The following is a 25,461-nucleotide window of genomic DNA, read 5'->3' on the forward strand; positions in this document are numbered from 1 at the left end:
AAGGCTTTAAGCACCTCTCCTTCCCCAGTGAAACCTGTCTTTAAATATTCACCCTCACCTCCCATGAGCAACCGTAACTGAGTTCATGCTCACTGCTGTTCTAATACTTTGTTTCATAAACAGTGAGCTGAGTGGAAGACTTAAGGAATATGTATATTTTTGTCACAAAATGGGCAGCATCCACCTCTGAAAGTACTCTTTTGTGGCTGTACCATATTGAAAAAAAAAACTGTCTCTGTATACTGGCTCTTTATTACTCCTCAAAAAATAGAAATATGTATGTGGCACTGTTGGTTTCATTGCCACAGAGTACTAAGTTAATGCACCTTTAAATGAGCAAAGACAGTTGTAATTACCTGTATCATGAGTTGTATATGCCAACTCCAAAGTCCCTACCTATAAAAAAATCCTAGTGCCATTGGGTGACATATGGGAATTAATATAACCATTGTTTCCTTTGTTGATTTCTTAAGACAAGAGACGTGGCTTTTGCCCCATGTTACTGTGTACACTGAAACCTGAATCCAGGATCAATCTCCATAATTTTGTCAGGTTCAAATACTGAGGTTTCACTTCAAAGTCAGTTAAGATTTTTAACCAGTTATCTCAGTCATGAGATCTTTCCTTTCTTCGCCTTTTTCTCCACCCTCTCAACCAAACCAAATTCCCTAGCGTTAAAAAAGCAAGCTGTCTTTACCTGCTGACTCCCCATCATATTCTTTACCTCACTGAATTGTTTACTAGCTGCTTTCCTGGCTGCAACTTCACCTTTGTTGTTCTCCACAGACCATCTTTGGTCTGATCCTGTGTTTAAGAGATCTGACAAGATAAGCACGCAATCTCTGTTTCAGAAACCTCACAGGTCACAGGTTTGCTGGAAAAGAATGTGCGTGTGTGTGTGTGTGTGTGTGTGTGTGTGTGTGTGTGTGTATGTGTACACACACAGAGAGTATGTGTATGTACATTCTTAGTATATACATTGATATTTATAAAATACATTTCTGTATTTTACACAAAAACTTAGGGAACCAAGAGACAAAAGCAATCTCATGGATTAGCCAGCTTCTCCACGTATGTGATGGTGTAATAAGTTTAAAAGTTGATGCATATTCTCAGCCTTGCCCATTCTTGGCCCATCAGAGCTAATGTACGTGCAGAACAGTTCAGTGCTTGTGTATTCATCAATACCAAGGGTGGACAGAGTATTTTTCACACATTAGATGCACCCTTAATGATAAGGAAAGGAAGGGATGTAGGCGTATGTGGGAGTAGAGAAGAGCTAATGGAAACATGGTGGTGGGGGTTAAGAGTCAAAATACTATGTGTTGAAAACTCTTGAAGTAAGTAACTAAATCTATGTTACTGCTAGGTATTAAAATAAATATTAAGGCATTGTTCATATGAAAAGGTTGTTCATCAAGAACAGCCTTCATATGAGCAATGTGTTCATATCAATAGAGCACAGTAAAGAAGACCCCAAATATTTGCAAATATTCAAGTTTTGGTTAAAGTTACTGGCTGTTAATTACGACGAAAACAATGCAGCTGCTTGTCTCTGAAAGACAAAAGTTTGTTTTTATGAAAAGTTATATGCACTACAGTACAGCAATAGTGGTGGGAAAAAGTGATAAAAACCCCAATTTCTTTGGAAAAATGCCATTGTTGATTATTTGCAATATATTTCAACTGTGTATAAATTTTTCACAGTTGCCCAATAAACACACTGCTTTCATTCTTTGGAGCTTAACAGTTTCTCCTGTGTTCTCAAGCTCTTTCCAGTTTAGTACAGTGTTTCTTTTGATGGATTGGTTTTCCTGAGTTAAACTTAAGAACTCAGAGCCTCTTATCACACTTTGACCAGCTTGCTTTCTCAGGGACAAAGAACAGAGGAGACAAAAAGCCCATCAAGGCTTGTGCCAGTTAAATCCAAGCCCTCAAGGGATTTGTTTTTCTTTTGGCATCAGATTAGATGTACAAACCAAGTGGTGTTGTGGGGCCATGGGTGAGTGCCCACTGGACCCTTAACAAGGCTAATCCCCCAGCAGCACATTCCAAGCAGCTAATGGGTGCAAGGGCTCTGCTGGCTCTCGCATGGCTGCGCCCTGTGCGGTCACAAACGTGTTGTTAGCAATGAGCGGCCGTGGCAGCGAAACGTGGGCAGCAGGATTTGCTCCGGGACAGCCTGAAACACCAAGTCTGATACAAGTTTGTCCCTAAACCAGGACTTCAGGTAAAGAAAAGAGAGAAAGAAAATGTTCTTGGTGGGATTTTGCAGTGAGGTTAATAAAGAGAGGGACTTAGCCAGAGAGTTAAGCTGTGAATAAACTAAATTCAAATATGGCGTGTACTTTATGAATTCACTGTGGACTTTAAATTGTCTCATTAACTACTACTGAAAGAGTATTTATGAAACAAAAGAGAAGATAAGCTTCTTCTTGCTCTACTAGTCTTGAAAATACTTTGCCATAGTCTTCTAAACTTTTTATTACTTTATTAATTTGCATTATAAGTAAGAGTTTCATTCAAACAGTTTAGTTATGAATATAATTATTCATTGATTCGTTGATTTCCTGAAGTTATTCTGTTACGAAGACTCTACAGCAAGTAGCATTATTTATTATATCTCTTAACTTTACAGTTCATTGCAAATTATATGTGTTGCATAAAGATAACTGGCATGAGGCAGTGCAACCAGATGCTTTCCTTCAAATTTGGAAGGACAAGGAATTATGACATTAGTAAATCACATATTTTGTCATCACAACTCTGCCGGGTAGGATACTATATTGTTTGAGACCTAAAAGCTGGAAAGCATCTTGTCCTGATATGAATAAAGGAGATTTTAAACCTGACTATTATTTTTGCAATATTACCTGTGAAGAAATGTGACAAAAATTCAAATGAAAATTATTAGTTTTATTATTAATTAATAATTAATTATTATTAATTATTTTTTTTCATGTAGATGTGTTTCTTTTCAACTGGCAAAGACAATATGAGGAAGAGTGGGAACACAAATTTTAAATATCAGTTTCTTGGGTTTTGAAAGCTTGCTTTTATACCTAAAGAAAATATTTCCATGAAGTACATGTTATGGCATATTTTTGTACTGGAACTTGAGATAAATTTAGCTAGTGCCCACCTTTAAAAAAGACACATTAGTTCTATGTAGCTAGGAAATTCACTACAGTTGTTTGCAGAAAAGTATGAAAATAATAATATATTTAATAAAGGATATTTAGAAGTTAAATAAAATCTCAAGGTAATCTCTCTTAGGTGATGTAAAACTTTTTCATCTTTCAGAATTTCTATTTAACTGTACTTTGTTTAAACAAAACAAATCTTGCCCAACCTTCTATAACACATTAACCTTCTGTTTGCTACTGTGAGAAAGACCATTCAAATACAGTTTTATTTAATGGTTTTAATAGACCTTTTTTTTTTTTCTGACAATAAAAGTGATTCTAGATATCTGCTATTCATACAAAATATGAAGTCTAGCAGATTTTTCAAATAAAAATGCAAGAAGACCAAAAATAAAATATTGCTAAAGAGCACCAATAACCACCAGAGCCAGCAAGGAATTATTTTCTGTGTAAAAAGCAAAATAATAAATTCTGTATACTGGGACTAGTATGTAGTAGATTAAGCTAGAAATTCTTGTTATTTTGTATTTTGTGCTGGTGGCATTCACCAACTCCAAGAAATTCCTTTAGTTCTAAGTGATTTTCACATGTTCCAGAAGCAGAGGGTTGTCATTTTAAACATGGAAAACGGGACATAGATTGAATTAACAAAAAGGTAACATTAGATAGTGATGTAACATTAGTTAGTAAAAGTAACACATAGGTATTAGTTATATATCCTTGCATAGGAAAAAGTAACATCAGTTAGTGAGGTTATGTTACATAGGCAATTTCAAAAGTTCTCCTTTCATAGAGGTAAAAAGCTAGTATTTCCTTTCAATTGTTTGAATTCTCATATAATTTTTCATAGTTCATAGTTAGTTTATGGTTCTGTTTATGCTGTGAAGCTAAGTGGGTAGTTTTATTGTTTAAATATATTAAGTTAACCTGTTTCAAATGAATTTTCAAAGGAAAACTTCAACTCTTCATAGTAAATGAAATAATAAAATTCTATGTGTGAGAATGTTTTAGAGAGCTTGCCAGAACTCTCATTATATGGAGTGAGGATTTCCTAGATAATTAAAAATATTTCAGAACTCTGAAATTCTCTCCTTTCTTGTTTTGGGTTTGTTCTTCTCTGTTCCCTTTTCCTTTCCTACCCATCTTTCTGTTTAAAAAGACTTCCTGTGTATCTGACAATTAAGACTATGCTGCAGGAAATTTCCTGCTTTTCTGTGGATATGTGGTGGAAGGCCTTGAGTGTTATGAACAACCATAGCTCCAGTGAGCTATTTTAGAGGCTGACTGCCAATCATCTGACTCAACATGTTAAAATATTTTGTGTCTTGTTTCAGAAACAGATTTTTTTTATTCTTTTATTTTTATTTTTTTTTTAAATTAAGATTTCCACATAGAAACTGTAGTTTCTGTGTCTGTGATTAATAGCACTCTCAGTGCTTGTGTAAAAATTTTTTGGGTAATTTGGTTGGTTTGTCTGTAGGTTTTTTGTAAATTAGAGCTGACTTAGTTGTATCACTGACATGGAAACAGAGGTGTTTTTAATGAATCGCTGTAGTGTTTCTTCTGCTGTGCAGAAAGGTTTACAGTTTGAGTTAATTCTTCTTCAGAGATTTCTTCCTCTGTTGTGAGAATAAAGGTAACAGCATCAAAGTCATCTGGCTAGTGAATAGGAAAAGAATATTAAAAGCTTGTGTTGGGTGCTTAGCTGTAGAAGGAAACCATGCTTCTAAGGGAATGTTTGCCCTCTGCAAAATATGCACTGCCTATCTGAAGGGTCAGTGAAATTTTCTCTTCTCTTTGAAGTTTTTCTACAGTTGCGCTGTAAGTTGTATATAATAAGCAAACAGAGCTCAAGGCATTTCCTTTCTCTTTTTTAGGCACAGAAATCATGGATAGAAAGAGCATTTTACAAGAGAGAATGTGTTCACATCATACCCAGCACCAAAGACCCCCATAGGTAATTGCATGTTACTTGTATGAACTATGAAAGTTGGTTAAAAAATAAGTCTCTCTCTCTATATATAAATGCATACAATGGATATAAATATTTTGTAAACTTATTTGTTCAGAAGGTGGTTGAATTACATCTGGAGTGATGGATTCCTAAGGGAACTATTTGTTTACATTTCAAAACTTATTTTGTAAGAAAAAAGATAAATCAGGGGTGGGTCAACATCTGTGTTTAATTTCCTTATCTTTTTAGCTCAATATTCAGTGCACTGAGTAGTTACCTAAATTGGACACACAACACTGTCAAAAGCAAATAGAAGCATTAAACTAGCAATTTAAAATTTGTGGTAATCCGTACAAAAGCTGATTGCCTGTCCTGATGTTACTTGAAGAAAAAAGAAGATGTTCTTTAATTTAATTTCATATCTATATAGAACAAAGCATGATTTTTTTTGAAATACAGGAGAGTCCAAAGTAAACAAGACGCAGGAAAAAAACGGGTAATATATGTACTGTGTTCCTTCCATACAGAAAGGCTTCAGGAAAGGAATCAGCAGAGTTGAAAAGGGGTTGGGTTCCTTTTGTAGCTTGTTTCCCCGTTCAGTTTATACACACACGTGACTCGTGTTTTCTGTTTGCCTAATGTCATAGGTGTTGCTGTGGGCGTCTAACAGGCCAACACATTGGACAGCCTCCGAGCGCCTCCGTTACTCAGAACGAGAAAAATGAAACCAGGCTTACTCGCAATGACATCCAGTCGGAGAAGTGGTCCATCAGCAAGCACACCCAGCTCAGCCCGACGGACGCTTTTGGAACCATTGAGTTCCAAGGAGGAGGCCACTCCAATAAAGCCATGGTAACCATGTTTTTCTCTTAGATAAATAATGCTGCTAGCTAAAAGTAAACGTTCACAAAGGATGAACGACGTTCTTTCTTAACTTCATGCTAAAGTATTGTTGAGTGTACGACCGGAATGTATGTTTTTATGTATCATGTGCCAAGGAGCAGGTGACCAAAATTAACTGTAAAAGCTGGAGAGCAGTGTAAGAGGAGCTACCTTTATGAAGGCTGAAAACACGTTAATGTACTGCTGTCTTCATTTTATTCCAATGGCTTCTCATCCCTCTTTTTCTGAATAATTTTTGAATTCAGCTATGATTTCCCATTGCTGGCTGTGTCTGCAAAGATGACAAATTTTAAACATACCAAATTGCCTTTAGTATTCCTCCAGACATGTATCAGAAGACAGACCAGTTAGATTTATGGTTAATATTTCAGTGAAATAAGAGGCCCCAGGAAGTGTCTAATCTAGGAACTAGGAAACCCCTCGAGCAAGAAGTTACTCCTTCCCTGTGGAGAGATACCAAAGTGCACTGATCTGAAGGCTTTGCTCCACTAACTTAGAGAAATCTTTCCAGCATACCCACTAACCCATGCATGTGTTTCTCCTGTGTAATATTACATGAAAGGAACAATCTCTCTAAAGACTCTATCTAAACTGCAGAACCTTGATCTTTGGGAAGGACAGAGGAGTATGTGGCTAGCACTTCATGGCCAATGCACTGCTTTGGCAGTGGGGGCAGAAGCTGAACTCCTGGGCACTCTGCAAAATAACCTGCCCAGCAATCCAGTACTGTTTCCTGTGCATTAGTTCATCCCAACAGGTGTCTCAGGTCTGTCATAAAGAGCAGAGATCAGAGACAGTGAAAATATCAGGTACTATGCTAGCGAGGGCAAAATATTCTCCTCAGACATGTAGAGAGGGGCTGGAGTTGGAGTGGCTGCTCAAGTGGATGATTCTGTTTGTGCAGATGGGTGGCTTCTTTTCATAGAAATCAGAAAGCACTGCTGCACCAAGAAGCAGAAAATTAGGTAATTTCTCTGAGAGTATCACAGACATCATATGTTGAATTGATAACCAGTCACCTAAAAATTTGCAAGGCCAGAGGTCCAAAGATACAGTAATGAATGTTATTAACCATATATGGATTCTTTGCATTGAATCAGTTTTATGAGAAGGGATAACCACCAGAGCTTTTTTAGTGATGTCCTTGAAGATTTTTATAAAGCAATGAACAGCCCTGCCCAGACAAAAGTAGTCTTGGAGAGCCAAGAAATGATGAAGGTTTTAGGGAAGCTGTAGGCACCAGTTCCTGTAGAGGATTTCTCATCTTTGCTGAGATTCTGATGTCCTAGCACAGTGCTGGAGGAGACAGGACATGCTCTAAGATTCATGCTGTGTGCTCAAAGTACAACTGAAGTAAAACTGTGGAGATAAAACTGGAAGTCAGCTTAAAGGAAAGAAAAACACAGTCACACCCTGTGCTCTCTCTGTAACAGAGTGCAGACAGGAATAAAACCATGAACAATTTAGAAAAAAGAAAAAAAAAGAAAGAGAATGGAAAAAGGGAGTTAAACTCTCAGAAAACTAAATAACAAGTTAAAACTTAGGGATAAATTATGATATTGCTGGAAACTCTCCAGATTTATTTTGTCAGACTAGAATCAAGGAGTTGCACATGCTATCTATCTATAATCATTAAACCCCACCCAAAATATGGGAATAAAACAAATTCTGCATTCATTAAAAAAAATCCATAAAATCTCCAGAAATTTGATTATTCCACTAGTGGGAAAAGTGCTTCAAATTAAACAATTCAGGAAATATCTCTTGAATGGGTTTTGTGCTTGCTTACCACCAGTGAGGAGAATACCTTACATAAAACCAAGACACAGATAAGGAGGCTTGCATAACCATTTAAATGGAAGCAGATTAAAGAACTTTGTTATAATGTGTTTTGAGACAGAAAGCAGCATGAAGATGGCCTTGTTTTCATATTTCCACACCCAAACATTATTTTAGGGTAGACTATAGTGAAAAAGTTGCCTAACTTGCAACAGTTGTTGCCATTTTATTAATAGAAAATTAAAATTAGAAAATTAAACTCCTGCCTTTGCATTTCTGGGTACTAGGATTTTCCTGTAATAAATAAAACTTAACAAATCTAAAGCTTTCTGTGGAAGCCAGGAATTTTCTCAATCAAAGGAACCCACCAACTTTTTCAGCAAAGGAGGGAAAAAAGAGACATTATATTTATAAAATAAAGCTTGAAAAAAAAAAAGGAGCAAGTACATAGTAGTTCTTGGAAATATTCTTGTTCAACTGTACATTCTCAAACTCAAATGCAGAGAAGCTGATCAATGTGGATAAAGGAAGAAAGATAAAGGGGGAAAATCATGATAAATTTGTTCCTTTCTAAAAATGTGTTAGTGATTTTCTAGCTACTGGCTAACAAATAGTACTGTAGCATGCAAGCTGTTTTTTGCTGGCACTCCTGGTAGGTTTGTATTGTGCCTGTTGGCTAATAAAATAACCTTACAAAGTAGCAAGATTTGGCAAGCTGACAAATCAAGGAAAACCTCAGGGGAAAAAATTGGCATTAAATTTTCCACCTATTCTTTCTTTTATTTCCTGAAATGGATGCCTACACATGAAGATTACTAAGCAAGGGAAACACATTTTCTTGGTCTGTGCTAGAAGCAAAAATGTTAATTTTTTTCTGAATTGGAGTACAAAGAATTAGGTGGAGTTTTTTAATAGGAACCATAACCTTAGATTTAAAACTGGCAAACCAGGAGTCAATTAATTGAACAGATTAGTGCATGTAAAACTGACAGATAATTATTTTCTCTGTTTGAAGTAACAGAACTAGATTTTAATACAAAATATATAGTAAGTGTAATTACACTTTTCATGATACAATATTATATCAGTTGCTACCAGACAGCGACAAACAGACCTTTAGCTGTGGAAATTACAATTTTTCTGAAATTATAACAGAACACATGGATTTGGAAAAAACAGCAAAGATGTAGGTTTACATATTGTCAATAGAACTGACTGGAGCATTAATTTCATTTCCACAGCCACATGGAACAAAAATTCCCAAACAGCATGACTTTTGCTAATGCCATGGAGTTGTTAGTCTTCAGTGCAGCTGCACTATCCTCCTTAAATCAGTAATGTGAGCAGCTCAACAATTTGTGCAGGAAATCATACAGAGGCTCTGCACATAGCAGAGATCAGATAACACTGGTTAACGAGATCAGTTACTAGAAAGACCTTTCCTCCAATTTCATGCAACCACAGATGATCCTGCAATGAGACTGTGGCATTTAGATCTCTGTCAGTCTTATATTTTCTTTACAAGTGACTCATCCCATTAATATGTAAGAAACACAATTAACAATTTTGCTTGTCTGCATTTATTTTGTTTTTATAGCAGATTTGCAAATTTAACTGTAAAAAGATGAGAGGTATGTGAATATACATAAATTTTATTAATAGGTTTTGCAAATAAAATTGATAAAAAATCAGGAAAACTAATAAATTATGATCTCCTTCATTAGCTGGCTCTTTGCAGTTTAAGAAGCAATGCTTATCTAACTTTATACTGGCATTTTATTAAGTCAGAAAGCAATTATCAAACTAATGTGAGTAATTCTATTCCAATGAAGAGCAATCTTCTGAAAAAATTTGAAAATATATTCTGTTCATCAGTGTACCAATTAAGACAATCTTGGTGTAATGCATTTTCCACTGCACTTGTGGGCAATCTGAACCCATTTTTTTAATACACTACCTGCCTTTACACACACACAGCCTTAATGTTCTCTCATTAATTGGTGGGCCTGGGTTGCCTATAAACTTCTTTGAAGGATTGCTCTTTGTAGAATGAAAATTTCTTTCATCATGGGTTTTCAGGGTTAAATGGAAGATGACTGTTTGAAAAGCCTTTGGTGAGTTAAACAGATTCCTCCTCACTGAATGTATTTCAATGATACATTTCATATGCAGAGCAAAATCCTAAAAGAAGTTTTCAGCTACAAAAGAAAAGAAGTTTGCTTCGGTTTTATCTGCTTAACTTTTCTTATGGTTCACAGAAACATGAAAGAACATCAGTAGAATTCCAATGAACATTAACAATTACTTAAACATAGTTGCTAATATTCAGATCCTTAAAACTTTATTCAGGGTATTTGGAAGTCAGACACAGAAAAAGGTATTTTTCTTGGTTTGAAATACATTGAGTTTTATAAAAACTGCATGAAAAGTATGCCAAAAGTCATCTGGGTTTTTGAGAGGAAAAAAAAAGATTATCCTGAAACTTACATAAACCATGAAAAGGCAGGAAACATTGTTTCTGTTATAGTAAATTAATTCTTAAAAAATATTTACGGAATTTAATATATGGTGTTCAACATGAAAGAAAAGGGGAAATAACACAGAAAAACCTTTATCCAAAGCCCATTTAAATCAACGGTCCTTTCACTGATTGCTTAGTGGACCATGGATTAGGCCTTGAGGTGTTAAGAAGAAATAACTTATGCAGAACCAATCTGGTTTCAGTCTAAGAGCAGGTTTTTTGCTGAATTCAGTGAGAATTACATCTAATTTTTGTTGTTGTTTATTTTGGTTTTTTTTGTTGAGGATCACACTTTGAGGCAGCCAGTCGTTAAATTGAAGATGTATTTGTAGTGAAACTTTAGTAACTGAAAAGAAACACAGGAGCAATGTTAGAATGCAGATCACAAAACGTTATCGGAATAGATTTACTTTCAGAAATACAACAAATTTCTGAGTCTCTTTAATTAATCACTGACACTCACATCTGCAATCATTCACCAAGTACTTCAGTGAGACAGCTGTGCTTAAGTAAAGAGTAGCAATTCTGTTCCTCAGAATCTTTGACGTTTGCTCTAAGGCACTGGAGTCAAACCTGGAAGTGTATGGCTGTTTGACAGATGCTGGGCATAGGTTTGTTTTAGAGAACACTTGACAAAAATGTGAAGCAACAATTGGCAGCAAATGCACTCTTGCTGACTACCACTGTGCTAGTCTAGGGATGAAATGGGCACTACAGCTTGAGCTTGATGCTTTGTCCTTTCACATTCCATGTTGATGCCAGTCAGGTCAGCCTGTAGATTTTGTTATTCAGAATTGTACTTTTGCTTCCTAACTTTCCTGCTTTGCTGACACATAAAAACTGAATTCTTGCATCCTATCCATATACTTCTCCCATAAAGAAAGGGCTAAATCATTTCCCATTAGAAGTGATGGTTTCTGCAGCTGACAGATACACCATGCATGGAATTTCATAGCACGACAGCACAGTGGTTTGGCTGAGATTCAAATGTTGTATCTGCCTTCAGAGGCTGTAGCAAGAGAATTCAGGAACAGCAGAAATACTCATTAACATTCTAAGTAAAAACTGATAGGGCTAAATACTCAATTACAATATTGGAAGACATGAATTTTTGTTACAGGCAAAAGTGGCCTTAAAGGTGTGATTTATAATTGAATGTAAACTTTTAAAAATATGACAAAATAATTATCTTTTAGTTATTGGCTAACATATTAAGTAACGGCAAAAGAGTAAATTCAAGTATGCCAAACTAAAAATTGCCTCTGTAAGAGCAAAAGTTATACAAATCGTCATAAAAATTGAATGTGATACACAAAAGAAAAATCATGTTTGGCATCATTACCAAAAACTTCTAAACCAGTAAATCTTATCTCATTTTATTTAAATTTTAATTGACATGAAAAAAGGTTAGATATTTATTTTCCTTAGATTTCCACTTAGTAAAGTAAAATTATCCTAAGTATAGAGGGGGTCTGCCTGCAGTATAAAAAGCAAGCAGTTGCTTCCAATGCAAGTCATCTACATTTCAAATAAATGCAAGAAAATACTTCCTTCTTCACTTTGTAGATTTATATTTATTGTTATTCAGAGGTCTTCATGTGTAAGAGTAATACATAGACTTAAAAAGGTAGGGACAGTGAAATCACACATTCTGAGGTATTTAAAAAAAAGCTGAAGAGTCAAAAAAACAAGGAAAAAGTAATCACTGTCCAGATTAGATGATACACATCTGATGCTATTTGTGCCTTCATCTTAATATCATCCCAGATGATGCAATGGCATTTTTTCAACATATTTGTATGGTCATTGCCAGTGTGAATTCACCTTAATTATCTTCTTAAGACTTGCAGCCTGTCTTCACCAAAAAGCAGGGTAAGGTACCAGTGATTCCAAACCAAAGACTTCATAGTTTGACCAGCAGAGCTTTCATGTTGGCCCTGTGAAGGATGTTGTCTGTGAATGTCTCCAGTTGCTCTTTACAGCCTCAGATCTCCCTTAAGACATAAAAAAGGGAATAAGGGTCATTCTTCTTGTACCTCCTCCTGTTAAAACTTTGACAACCCTCAAATCCCGATTTTAAAGCTATTAATGTCTCAGTCTAGTCAGTGGGATGAGGATTTCATACAAGATTTTATTGCACACTGAAAACTGACTGAGTAGGTACCGAGAAGGCAGTTCATCTGTATTAATGAACTTGACAGACATTAATACTGTGTTTTTTCTGTCCAGTAGCTGTTGTGAGTTTGCCTGTCTGCTGCAGAGAACATTACTGATGCACTGGGGGAAATGTGCATTCCCAAGTTCTTGCTCAGCTTCCAGGCTGGCTCTGTCCTCCCAGCTGATTGTGCAAATAGGCTTCTGCTTTCAGAAATGTTAACAGTAGATGTTTACTGTGCAACAACCCATTTTTGCAAAAAATCCTATTAGCAGTTCCCTCTGGAAACTATGGAGTCCTCATTTCTTATTCAACTAGTAGGGAATCCCCTTTATTATCATATGGTATTGCTAAAAAAAAACAAGTTTGGCCAGGAAATACTGATTAGATGTGTCAAAAAGGGACTAAATGATTACATAATATGTATGGCTACTATACTACCTGGCATGTTACAATGAACAAATTAGGACTAGGTATTCCTCAAGCTGAAGGCAAAGGTATACACACCTGATGTCTGTGCTGACAGCCCATCAACGGAAGGACTGCTGAAGTTGCTCTTCAGCCCTTGATTCAATCAGAAGTTTGACAGACGAGTGCTTTCTGCAACCTATTTTATTTTATTAAGAGGGTCCTTCCATATTTTAGCAGCTACAGAAAGAATTTTTTCCTGTTTCTGCTATGCAACTAGAGCTCGAAAAATATCACCTGCCTGTCACAGGTTTTGTGAAACAGCACCAGAAAAGAGTAGGAGAAAGGCTTGTAACAGAGAGAGGCAGGTATTTGTGTGACATGGTAGTGCTGTAGAAATTTTGAAGAGAGTTGTTATCTCTGAGCACACACAGATGGACATGATCTCCCCTGTCACAAATTGCTGCATGTGTAGCACAGAACAGCCAACAACTGGAAATTAATGAATTTGTTTCACAGCCCTTTTAGAGTCTTCTAAGGCAAGATCATGAACCTGTACAAATCGTACATAGTTAGCATTCTTTCATCTGGAAAGTTTCAATTTAGTGATCTTGCTCAGTTTAAACTTAGGGGTGCTTGAAGAACTGAATTTTTTTCTGTTATTTCTTACTTTCTGAGGGTTTGACCTTGTTAATTTGAAAATGAGGTACAAGTAAATACACAGCTGTGACTCTGACTATCTAGGTCATCTTTGGCATACCTCTTACGTTTTTGGTCCAGTTTTTGCATATATAAGTTGTAGACATCAATCTTTCAAGCATTGCAAAGGATTTTGAACTAATTAATGTCTTAATTTCCTAAATAAAGAAAATTATCCAGCCTGTGAATTCCCGGTGTTCCATTATTCCTTGTTTCTTAACTAGGAAACTAATCATCAGATTAGCAAATTACTGGTTTTGTCATAAAAAAAAAGATCTGTTGGACACAGATAACACATACTAGAAACCAGTGGTTATAACCAATCTTTTTTTCTCTACTCTCTACCGTTGCCCTTGTTTCTGCAGTATGTACGTGTGTCTTTTGACACAAAGCCTGACCTTCTTCTGCATCTGATGACCAAAGAGTGGCAGCTCGAGCTCCCCAAACTTCTCATCTCTGTGCACGGGGGCCTTCAGAATTTTGAACTTCAGCCAAAACTCAAACAAGTCTTTGGAAAAGGACTTATTAAGGCTGCAATGACAACTGGAGCATGGATATTCACTGGAGGAGTAAACACAGGTAAGAACAACATTGAAATAAAAGCACAGTGGCATCTAGGAGACTTTATCACAAAAAAGAAAAAAAGGTAGGAATGATGAGATTAGAAAGCCATTCTATGTTTTATTATATTTGTCATTTCTGTACTATGTGAAAACAAGAAAATGCCAATAGAATAAAGAATAAGAATAAAAGGTTGCTCAAGTATGAAAGGCACACTCTGGAGCTGAAAATAAAGCCTTCTGCAAGGCAATTGTATCAGTGTATCACCAAAGAAGGCTTTATAAGGTCAACTGTAAGCTGCAGGAACTAATCAAAGAAGTCCAGCTCTTATTACACTTTCAAAACTGAAAACACTTTCATCCAGAAAGAACCTTTATTTTATATAATCAGGTGACCCAAAGTATTAAAAGAGAAAAGGATGTGGTGGGAAACTTCTTCCTTACTTGTAGAGAGCTTAACTTAATTTTTTTTTGCTGTTACATTTTCATCAAGAGTGCTATCTGAGTGAAAGGGCATCGGTGATATGCCAAACAGGTGTCCTAGGGATCCCAGACAGCAGCTGGCCCAGCTCTGCTAGTAGTCAGCACACTTTGGGAATAAGCTGCAAAACATCTATCTATGCAAAACATAGATTCCTAAGCAAAAAATTCTGATATTGGCATCTCAGTTACCATCCTTGAAGGTGGCAGAAAGAGGGAGAGATGCAAGGGAAATTAAAAAAAAAGTTCTGCTAGAGAGAATTGCACAAAGCTTTGAGCTAGGACATGAACTTGTAAATTCTTATGTCATTCTCATTTGCTGCAGTAGCAAAGCTATAATTTTTTACTTTAGTAAGAATGTATCTTCTTACTGTCTCTGGAAAACAATGTAATCATTCTATCCTGCGTTAATTTTAGTGCTTGGCGGACCAACTCCTACATGTTTGAATATAAATTCTTAATAGGAGTCTTGGACTTGGTTTCCAGACCACATCAAATTCAAAACAGTATTCAGTTTTATCACAGCAGCAATACAAGTAGCACAGAATCATAAAATATGCTGAGTTGGAAGGAGCTCACAGGGATCAAAGTGTCCAGCTCCTGGCCCTGCACAGGACAGCCCCAAGAATCACACCATGTGTCTGTGAGTGTTGTCCAAACACTTTCCAAACTCTGGCAGGTTTGGTGCCTGAAGGAAGGAAAAAGGCATAGCTTTTGGAGTGTTAAATAAGTAGATCCAAATGTAATATGGCCCCCATCTCTTCAAAATAAGTAATAAAATCAAGTTGATGTTGGTCTATGCACCTTGGTGATAATAATATTAGTTGTCTTGATGATAGCAAAGACAGATGTCAATTTTATGTTAAAATAATATCAGAAAAATGTACTTGTTGTACCCATAATGCAGTGGATTACCACAGAAACTGTAAAAATCAAACTACATATTTTTTTTTAAAAAAAAGGACAGATGATAACACTTTCACGTGGCAAATGCACAACTGCTTCCTGCCATTTTTCAAATCCTCATAGTTGCAAATGCAAAAACAATACAAATGAACCAGGAAAATAATCATAAATACTATTGAAAAGGACTGTTTTTCCTGTTATCAGAAACTACCTAGACAAAACAATGTAGTTCAAGTAGCTCTCTGCTGTTTTAAAAACATACAGTTCCAGAAGGAGTTTTGCAATATCAGTAATCTTTCATTGTTCTCTTTAATTTCTGGAGGAAAGCAGTTGATTACTCCGGGACTAGGTTTTCAAACTGCATAGCTGAAAATTACTTGTGAAATCATAAAAATTGAGAATTTCTTGGTACAGTCTCTTTTCCTGAAAGTGAATTTTAAAATTGTGTTTTTCTTAAGGAAAATTATAACTGACAAGTCCTGAAATTGTGCTGCTGGACTGAGAATCTGTGATGTGGGAGAGACAGAGCATACCTGGCTATAAACATGACTGTTGTTCTGAATTTTCATGTCATGCTGAAAGTTGAATATTCTAAACAGTAGAATTTTTTGCAGTCAGCACAGATTTTCTGCTTTAAATCCTTTAGGCTTTTGGATCATGGCTTAATTCATAGCTGATGGCAGGTATAGAAATGTTTTTTTTTTTAACTTTCCACCACAGGGAGAACACTAGACTTGAGGACACAGAGTCTCTATTAGATTGTGGGGAGTTTTCTTACCCTGGGTCATTTACAGCTCAGAAAACTACAACCAGACTCCTAACAATTGTGTGACCATAATTTCTATCCAGTCATCTTGAAATCATGAAATTTGAAAAATATGGAAACTCTTCAACTGAGAATCAGAGAACATCTGCAGAAAACCCACAGTCTGCTTCAGTGCAGCCACATCCTAAAAATAGTCATTAATAGACAGATTTTAAAAGATTATTTTATTGAAATGAAGGAGGAATGACACTTGTCCTTTGCACTGAGATACCAGTGAAACACTGCCAAAGCTGGTCTAGGGTAAGCAAGCAGCACTTGGAAGAATGCTGGGGAGCAGCCATTCTCTCTGTACTAATTTCTGTCTTCTCACTGATTCCCAGAGCAGGTTCTAATACTCTGCTGGAAGCTATCTCAGGTGACTGAGTTTGTTTTTAAAGAGTGACAAGATAGCTTCATCTCAGGGTAGCATAATGACATTTTCACATTTCCATCCTTGATGGAAGCATTTATGTCCAGCTGCACTTCTGAGGGAGTTGGGGGGTGGGGGGCAAGGAGCAGAATTAATTCCTATGCTTCTTTCTGTGCTTGGAAATACACAAATGCTTGCATGCACATGTGAGCACAAGTGCAAATAAATAAGCTGCAGTCAATTGTCAACATTTCCATTTTTCTTTCTAAAGCTGTGTTTTTTCCTTATTACTTCATTTAATAATTTTTGGCTTCAATAAAATGAATTCACAGAAATTAATAATGAGAAATAGGAATGTATTCATAGCTTTACTTAATTGTAAGGATAGGCACAGGTATTCCTAAAAAAACAACTCTATAATAAATCCATATGACATTGAACAAAAAAAGACAATTATGAATTAATTTCTGTTTTATGCTGTTTCTTTGCCAGGGGTCATTCGGCACGTTGGAGATGCCCTGAAAGATCATGCCTCAAAATCTCGAGGGAAGATCTGCACCATTGGTATAGCTCCCTGGGGGATTGTGGAAAATCAAGAGGACCTGATTGGCAAAGATGTAAGACCTGTATAGACATAGATGACCTCCAGTAGCTATAAATCTTCCAGTTATTTTTCCTGTCCTCTCCATCATGCACTTAGCAATTCCTCTTAGAATTATTGTCTGCAGAAAAAGTCAATATATACACCGGTTTTCCATTAGGGTTGATGGGGGGATTTTGACATGGTAGCAATAAAAATTCCTGCACAGTACGTTCTTTTAAAATAAATTATAAGGGCAATTCATTAAAAGCTACTCTTGAAAATATATCAAATCTTCATCCTTAGAACTCTATGAACCTGGGAAAGTGCTTAAGAAAACACTGATTGCAAAACTTGAAATCTGATTTATTTTCAAATAATGCGTTGGTTACCAAATGCATTGGTTAAATTCAAAATTGAAGGCTATCCTCCTTAGAATATATTCCCTCCCATACATTTTTATTGATGCAATTTTGAAAGGTCTTATTGGGTACTGCAGGTAAGAGTGACCTCAAATAATTCATCTTCAGCCACTTTCTGAAGGACAGGGCTGGTGTTTCTCCTATTCTTTCACACCACTCTTCTCTTTCAAAACTTTAATACAGTAAGATTAACGCCTTAATTTTAAGTACATGAATAGTTGGTCTACACTGGTTATTTGTTACCTGAAGCTTTTCTGAACCTGGTTTTTGTTTTTTTTTTCTCATTTCTGGTTCGTTCCTAAGAAATCTGTCTGAGAACCAACTATGAGTGAAGAGATACAGTTTGCAATCTGCATAAAGCATTTCTTTCTTGTCTCCATTAGTCTAACCCATTCTTCTCTGTATGTTCTACACCCATGACCAGTTTGGGAAGAGGAAGAAGATTCAAGTATCACTTAAGTCAGAGAAGTTACAATGATTATAAAGAAAATTATCCAACTGGAGTTTATTGCAGTTCACTATGAAAGTATAGCTGTTAGGGGGAACTGTATTAGCATGGAGCTTTGTACTCTAATACCACACCAACAAGCAGGGTCAGACTTTGCCACAGTAATTCTGAGTCACCAGTGAACTCTTCTGAGCTGCAGTGCAGAAGATAATCAGCAGAAAAAGCTAAGTAAAAGGATGCATTCTATCTTCTTAAAGTAGTATAATGTATACAGCATTTTCAAATAAATAGTCTTTAGTGGTGAGGCCTGAGGTTCTGGAAACAGCAGGAACAAAGATGTTAAGAAAAACATAAATTTAGCTGTGAATTTTGGAACATTGGTATTCCTTTATTACCTTTTTCCTCCAGTTGCAAAGCTACCTCAGTTCTCAGGTAGTCACTGCCTGTTTAAGGGGGTCTGGAACCTTCTTTTGCATAAAAAGATAATAAAAGAACTTTATTTCCCAGTTGTTCCAGCCAAGTGGAGCAGCTCCCCTGACTTCTAGTTAAGCAATGCTTTCCTCTAAATATCCTTCCAATTTAACAGGAAACCAAGAAGTTGTACTGTAATTTTATCTTAAAAATAAACAATTAAAAATAAGCAAACATTTTCTGATTAAATCATAAACCTTATTTTAATTAATTAAATTTAATTAAATAAATCTAATCTAATTAATCTAATCTAATCTTACTCTGATCATTAGATAGAAAGCAACAAAAGTTTAATATAAAGTTACAGCTAATTTGGGTAAGGTCTTCTATTAATGCAGACACAATTATATCAGTAGGGTTACAATTGCAGGATCATCACTAAAGACAGAAATATTTCAAAGCATATCTTTGATAGACAAAATTAAATTTATCCTCTCAACCTCCTGGACCTTAATAGTTTTATGAAATTATTGATCAATGGCATGACGTAATGCTGGAGCACTTCTGGTTTTACCCATCTCTAATGCACATCTAATGGTACAGCTTTATGCTTATTGATACAGAATTTCATCTTCCATTTCATTGCCTCATCAGACTGCTTATGAAGACTTTAGTCCACTGAAATATTTGTAAGCTTTTCACCCTCTAATTATTCACAAATCCCTTACACCTATGTTGAATTGAATATAACACAGCTTGAGGTAGGCCATTTATGTCACTAAATCTTCTTAGTACGAGTCTTCACGAAAATTACCTTTTCCTTCTCACTGTTTTCCCACCCTTCCCCCCAGCTTTCCTCAGTTACTTAAGTCTCAAAGGACTTTCTCTCTTATTCAATGCATGCAGTTTCTTTAGAAGCATTTGGTGAGGAAGCTGTTTTGGAAGCTTTTTAAAAATCAAACTGTGCTATATTGACTGACTCATTAGAGGTGAATGCTGTGAAATGAACCGAGAAGGGGAAATGTAAATAGTACCGTAAGCATGTAAAATGAATCATCATTAAGCAAGAAACAAAGGCCACAAAGGATTATACAAGGGTGGGGTGGGGGGGGAAATCAACAAGTAGTAAAAGACTTGGTGAACTCTGGCATCAGGGTGGATTTATGCCTATATGCACTATGTCTAGTTAAATTATGATCAGAACTGAAGAGCTGTAAAAACATACCCTTCCAGTCTCAGAGAGAGGCAGAAGACTGTGGTGGTCATGGGGTTTGGAGTGGGGGCAGAGGGTGAGCTGTGGTCAATGCACATGCCCCAGTGCCTGTGGCCTCCCTGTGCCTCTTGGCAAGAGAGGTGTGCTCAGCAGAGGTGCTCCTCTGCTAATGCCTCAGCCCGTGCCTGGCCTTATGGATCCAGACTCCACAGCTGAGCAGTTTAATTATATTTACCCTTCCAAATCAGTCGGCCTTTGGGAATCCTGGGGGACTTCCTCAGAGCCATAAAGAAAACTGACCAAGTTAAAGGAAATATTATTGCTGTTTTCTATTTGTTATATTGTGATGATTAAAGATCCCTAAAGACACACGTCTTACTCCAGTACTATAGAAGCAATATAGCAGAAAATAGTACAACTCTTATCACTCAGATTCTAATTTAAAAACAAAGAACACGAGGGAGTTAGTTGCCTTATTTCCCCATATTTTCTGATAGAACTGAGAAAGTAAAATGGCTTGCTCAGTCTTGTAGAAAACTGTGATTATAAACAAGTTGCTTCCTACACACAGAGCTATTCTCCCTTCTAAAAGAGGACACTTTGTAAGTCATTGTAGCATGCATCTCTTTATTTTCAGGGTCTGTTCCATCCTCATTTGAGTTTAATTCCAAGTCACCTCTGTAGGAGACAGGGGCAAAGATAAGGACTGGCATATTTGTAGCATATCTTGAGAATTTAGACCATGATACTTCCAGGAACCTCTAGATTAAATCAGGAATGACTCTGTTCCTGGTAAGCTCCAGAGCAACAGGGATGCAGAAATGGCTTGATTTGAACAGCTGCTACTCCCTGAAAAGCGAAGCATGCATCTCTTTCATTTTCCATCACTACTTTGAGCTCACAGTTTGTCTCAAATTTTTTGCCTCCACATAGACTGCTCAGATTCATGCACTGGTTCACATGGCACTTGCGGGCTTGTTGTCATGGTGAGCTACCCTGAGAGACTTTTCAAGTGCTGTCTCTGTGCCGAGTGCCATGTGCCCACAGGGAATCTAAGGAGATCAACTGTGCTTTTCACTCAAGCTTGCTGCCACCTCAGGGTGCAAAGGCAAGGGCTGGGGTCAGCCCAGCCACTCACCTATTGACAGAATTCCTTCAGCCCATGCAGCATGAGAACTGCTTCACAGCACGGCTGCTGTCGCATTCATTAAACTTCAGTATTTGGAGGGACTGTCTTGAGCATAAGCTATTCCTTTCAGCTCTCCTTTCAGCAGAGGAAGATGTCAAGGGACATTATTCCTTATTCTCCCTATTCTCAGTGCAAGGTTGGATGGACTTTGAGCAATCTGGTCTAGTGGAGGGCGTCCCTGCCCATGGTGGGGGGTCTTTAAGGTCAGCTGGGTGTTCTTTAAGGTCACTTCCAGCCCAAATTTTCATATGATTCTATGGCTGTAAAAAGAGGATGACAGCTTACACTCAAAGTTTTTTCCATCTATTTAACTTGCCTGTAAAATGCAAGGAGTTGAAAAAACAGAGGAATGGAAATTGCAAGAGCCAGAAATCAAAAATCTGCTTAGTGTTGTGAAAGAATAAGTAACCTCAAGGAAGTAGCCTGAAAGCCTAGGGTGTTCTTACCTTCCTGAAGATTTTGTTTATCCTTTTCTCATTAAAAGTCTAACAGAGTGGTTTGAGAAATTTTATTGTTAAAAAAAATAATTCAGATGTTGAATTGTGCATGCTGTGAACAGTTCAGTTGAAAATAATTGTAGTCTCATTTTCACATCCATCACATTTATTAATAATGTAACTCACCTTGTAGCTAAAAGCAGAACAAAAGGACAGCCTTCTAATCTGTCCTGCAGCATTACTGAGTCAATAAATGAGGGCTTCAGTACTGGGACTCATTAGAACTGCAGATCAAGCTGTCAGAATTAGGAGGTTTTGAGCTCTCAGGAACAAACCACAGGCTGTCAGTAGAATTGTCTGCACAGTGGCCTGTACTCATACAATGAATCGGCAGCTCAAGGGATTCCTCAGCTGTAAGGCCTTGCTGGTGTCCTTTTATTGAGAGATGGAGTGGGTACAATTTTAAAAGATCTGTTTTAATCTGATTTTATTTTATTCTTAGGGATGTGAGAAAGAACTTTCCTTTTCTTTCTGATGGTGGCATTGGGAACATGGTTTCTGTATCTGTAGAAGCTGCTATTAAACACATTCCAGCAGTGTACTGACATTTATTAAGTCACATGCAGCTGTAGAATAAATTGTTATGAATGGGGCTCCAAAAGAAACAGCATAAAAGAAATATGAGCCAGAGCTATCCCCTGTTCTCACAGAGTGTAGTGTACTGCCTTGCTGTTGGCCAGCTTCCTTCTAGGTCTATTCCCTCCCTTTTTCAGGATGCAGAGCTTACAGAGTACCCTTTGCATGACAGTTCATAACAGCAAAAGAAGTGTGTGTATTTCTCCTTGCTGGCTAAGAGTTGATCAAAGTTAGGGAGACATTCACAGGTGAAAATAATGTGTATAGAGAGATCGCTGGCTAAAGAATTGCTAGCACATATTATTTTTAAAGAATTGCATCTCAATTAGAGATCTCTTTAGAGTTGTTTTTTTGTCCCTCTTTAGAGGGACAAAAGCTTATGAATAAGTAAATAACTTACTATATTTATGTCAGCAAGCATTTATGTCAAATTTTGTGTGTACATATTTGTGCATTAAAAGCACAAGAGCTGAAAAATAAACAATGTCAGAACTCCAAAGAAAATTACCTGCTAATGAAGGATAGCCCAGCTGAGTTTTCTAACAAGTCGTTATGGCATTTCATCAGCTAGAACTTCATTTTACAGATTTTCAGCATTGTCTCTCCCAAAAGACAAGACATACAGAGGAAAGGCATGTAATAGTACAGCTAGAAAATCTCTGAAGTATCAGTAAGAATGCCTCAAGACAACACCAATTCTTTTGCCATGTTAGTACAGTCTTACTTGCAAGTAAGTCTACTTACTTGTGTCCATAGATACCCACCAAAGCAGCTGACAGCCAAATGTGACCCCATGCTCTTATTTGGTCGTATTTAGTCTTATTTGGTGGTTATGAGTGGTGTATTTCAATCTGTCTGCTGCACTCAGTTTCCCCTGATGAGATCAAATCAAAGGAAGTGAAGCAAACTTCCCATTGAACAGAAACTTTCTAAAGCTGGTGTGAACACAAACAACTGCCCTTTTACTGATGCTAGGAGTGGGCCAATAGTTTTTCCAAGAAAATTGAAAATGTGGTGTAATATCATGTGTACACCTCTCCAAGAATAGAACTCACCTGTATTTGTGTGTCTCCAGTGCTGGTGGTTCTGGATGAACCAACACTTGAGCCATGATGCTGGGTGGGGTCTGTGAAGGAAGAATCAAAGAATTTGGTCAGAGCAAGGTGAGATTTTACAGCAATGCTGTAGATAGTCAGCAGCAGACAGGGTATACAGGGCATACAGATGTATGTAGTCACCCAGACCTTTGGAACACTGACCATTAGCTGGATTTTAAAAGAAGCAGTGAACACTGGTACTACTGAAACAGGTTACCATGGAAAACACTTTAAGCCATGTCTGCATCTCAAAGGGCAATGTTAAGATCATTCTCTACACATAACAGACAGTAACACTCAAGTGCAGTACCTTAATTTTGATTATTTCTTTTGTTTCATCTTGTAAGCTTGAATCTTGTAATGATTTAGTACAGAGGTGCTTTTCTGTTTAGAAACTTGTAGAAACTCTTCTTTTTCCTTTGTTTCTAAAATGCAGGTGGTCCGACCATACCAGACGATGTCCAATCCCATGAGCAAGCTGACAGTGCTCAACAGCATGCATTCTCATTTTATTTTGGCTGACAATGGTACTACTGGTAAATATGGAGCAGAGGTAAAGCTTCGTAGACACCTGGAAAAGCACATTTCACTTCAGAAGATAAATACAAGTGAGTAGCATGTTACTTGTATTGCTTTATAATTGCAAAAACCACTCAGTATAAAGAAGCAGAAGATATGCAGAATAATTCTGCATATCTGGGTGAGTAGTTCTACTGTCCATGGTGACCATGAGCTAAGGAAAGCAAATAATGATGAACAAAGATAATAAAGATAATAAATTTTGTTATAGAGTGCTGTGGATAAAGGCGCAGCAAAAATAGCTGGATTTGTTCCAGCTAAGTTTCAAGCAGTATTTGCTGAGGTTCAGATTCCACTCAGGTCTTTGGTAGCCTTTCTTCCTTAGAACTGTCTACAGTTAGGTTCTCCTTTGTTTGGTAAAGAATGAGGTGAAATTAGTACAGTTAAAGAAAAGGGTGATGAAACATAAGGGAGAGGTCTTTTATTATAAATATTTTGTAGGTTGAAGAGACACTGACATTTATAGGCAGTGTTCCATAGGAGTGCTACTATACCTTTGCACTGTGTTTATTAGTTTCTTTGAGGCAGCTGTCATTAGCCAAAGCCAGAAGCTAAGAGGTGTTCTTTCCACTTCATCTTCTGCAAACCTGATGATATCACAACATGACCAGACTGAAGCCCCAGTTTTTATCTCAAAGTTATAATTTTTCTTTTCATGTACCACTTTCCTACCTAAATGAAAAAATAGTCACCTAAGTAAGCATTTCTGCATGGATAAAATAAAATATCTCAATACTAGTATTATTATTTCTTTAGTGTACCCACACTTGATGCTTGATGTAATGTACACATGCTTAGAGATTGGGACTTAATTCCAATTCTATTTTTGGTCTCACACACAAACATCAGCAGTGTACCTCCATAAGATTTCTTTAGGAATGAAAACAGATCAAGTTTTTCAAAAGTGATCATATGCAGCCTTTCTGCTAATAACTCTCTTCAAACAGGCAATTTTTGAGGAATGGTGAAACTTTTTGTGACAGGCATGTGAAGCAGGAATATGATTAGGCAAAGAAATTCAGCTCTCAGACACTAGATGACAAGGAATTACAGGCAGGCCCAATTGGCTGAACATAAACTGGAATGTTCTTCATGCTTGATAAAGTTTTCTGTATAATTAATATAATCTGTGTTTAAATTAAAATGATGTGCCACTCACAGCCTTCAACACCACCATGAACTCCAGTCACTACAGGCTTATTGTTTTGGGGATATCACAGTTATATTGCTTTTTCTCAGAGAGCACAATGTAAATATGCACAAAATATGTGCATGATGAGCAGTGGGTGCATGCCTGGGACCTTCCTTTGCAGATGAGGATAGTATAATCTAATCCTAGCTTGACCAGCAACAAGAAGGCACATTTGAATATGGCATATCATGAAAATACATAAAACTGTGGCATAAATAGAAGTTATTTTGAAGGTGTATAAAAGAAAAGTTTGAGCTTTTACAGTTTACAGCACACATTTTGGTGGCAAAATCTTATCTTAAAAAATAAATCTCTTCAGAGAAATTTAACTTGTCAGATTTGGTCAATAGGCTTATCTTTTTAAAAGATACTTGGATGAAACTACAGACTTTGGTGGTTCAAGTCAAATGCTTGCCTGACTTCTTCAAACATCCACAAAAAACGAAGAATTTATTTTCTCTGTTTTCTTTCTGTAGTACACCCTACACACAAAAGTATGCATCCTTCTTTCCACTTTCCTCTGTGATAGAGACTCTCCACCATTTAACCACTCCCTCCCTCTCTCTCTTAT

General features: G+C 36.8%; 1 protein-coding gene across 2 annotated transcripts in view; it reads left to right on the top strand.

The window, feature by feature from the left end:
• TRPM3 (transient receptor potential cation channel subfamily M member 3) overlaps positions 1 to 25,461 on the top strand; it is a 292,975-nt gene that overhangs the window by 151,620 nt on the left and 115,894 nt on the right. For both annotated transcript variants that reach the window (XM_088054046.1, XM_088054045.1), the window contains exons 2-6: positions 5,024 to 5,103; positions 5,748 to 5,952; positions 13,931 to 14,144; positions 17,179 to 17,303; positions 23,556 to 23,727. In XM_088054046.1, the coding sequence (XP_087910172.1) occupies positions 5,024 to 5,103; positions 5,748 to 5,952; positions 13,931 to 14,144; positions 17,179 to 17,303; positions 23,556 to 23,727 (796 nt within the window). The remainder of the gene's footprint in view (positions 1 to 5,023; positions 5,104 to 5,747; positions 5,953 to 13,930; positions 14,145 to 17,178; positions 17,304 to 23,555; positions 23,728 to 25,461) is intronic.

The sequence above is a fragment of the Pseudopodoces humilis genome, chromosome 4, assembly GCF_049639895.1.
Source record: "Pseudopodoces humilis isolate 2021_Gansu_Grassland_sample_001 chromosome 4, ASM4963989v1, whole genome shotgun sequence".
Lineage (NCBI taxonomy): Eukaryota > Metazoa > Chordata > Aves > Passeriformes > Paridae > Pseudopodoces > Pseudopodoces humilis.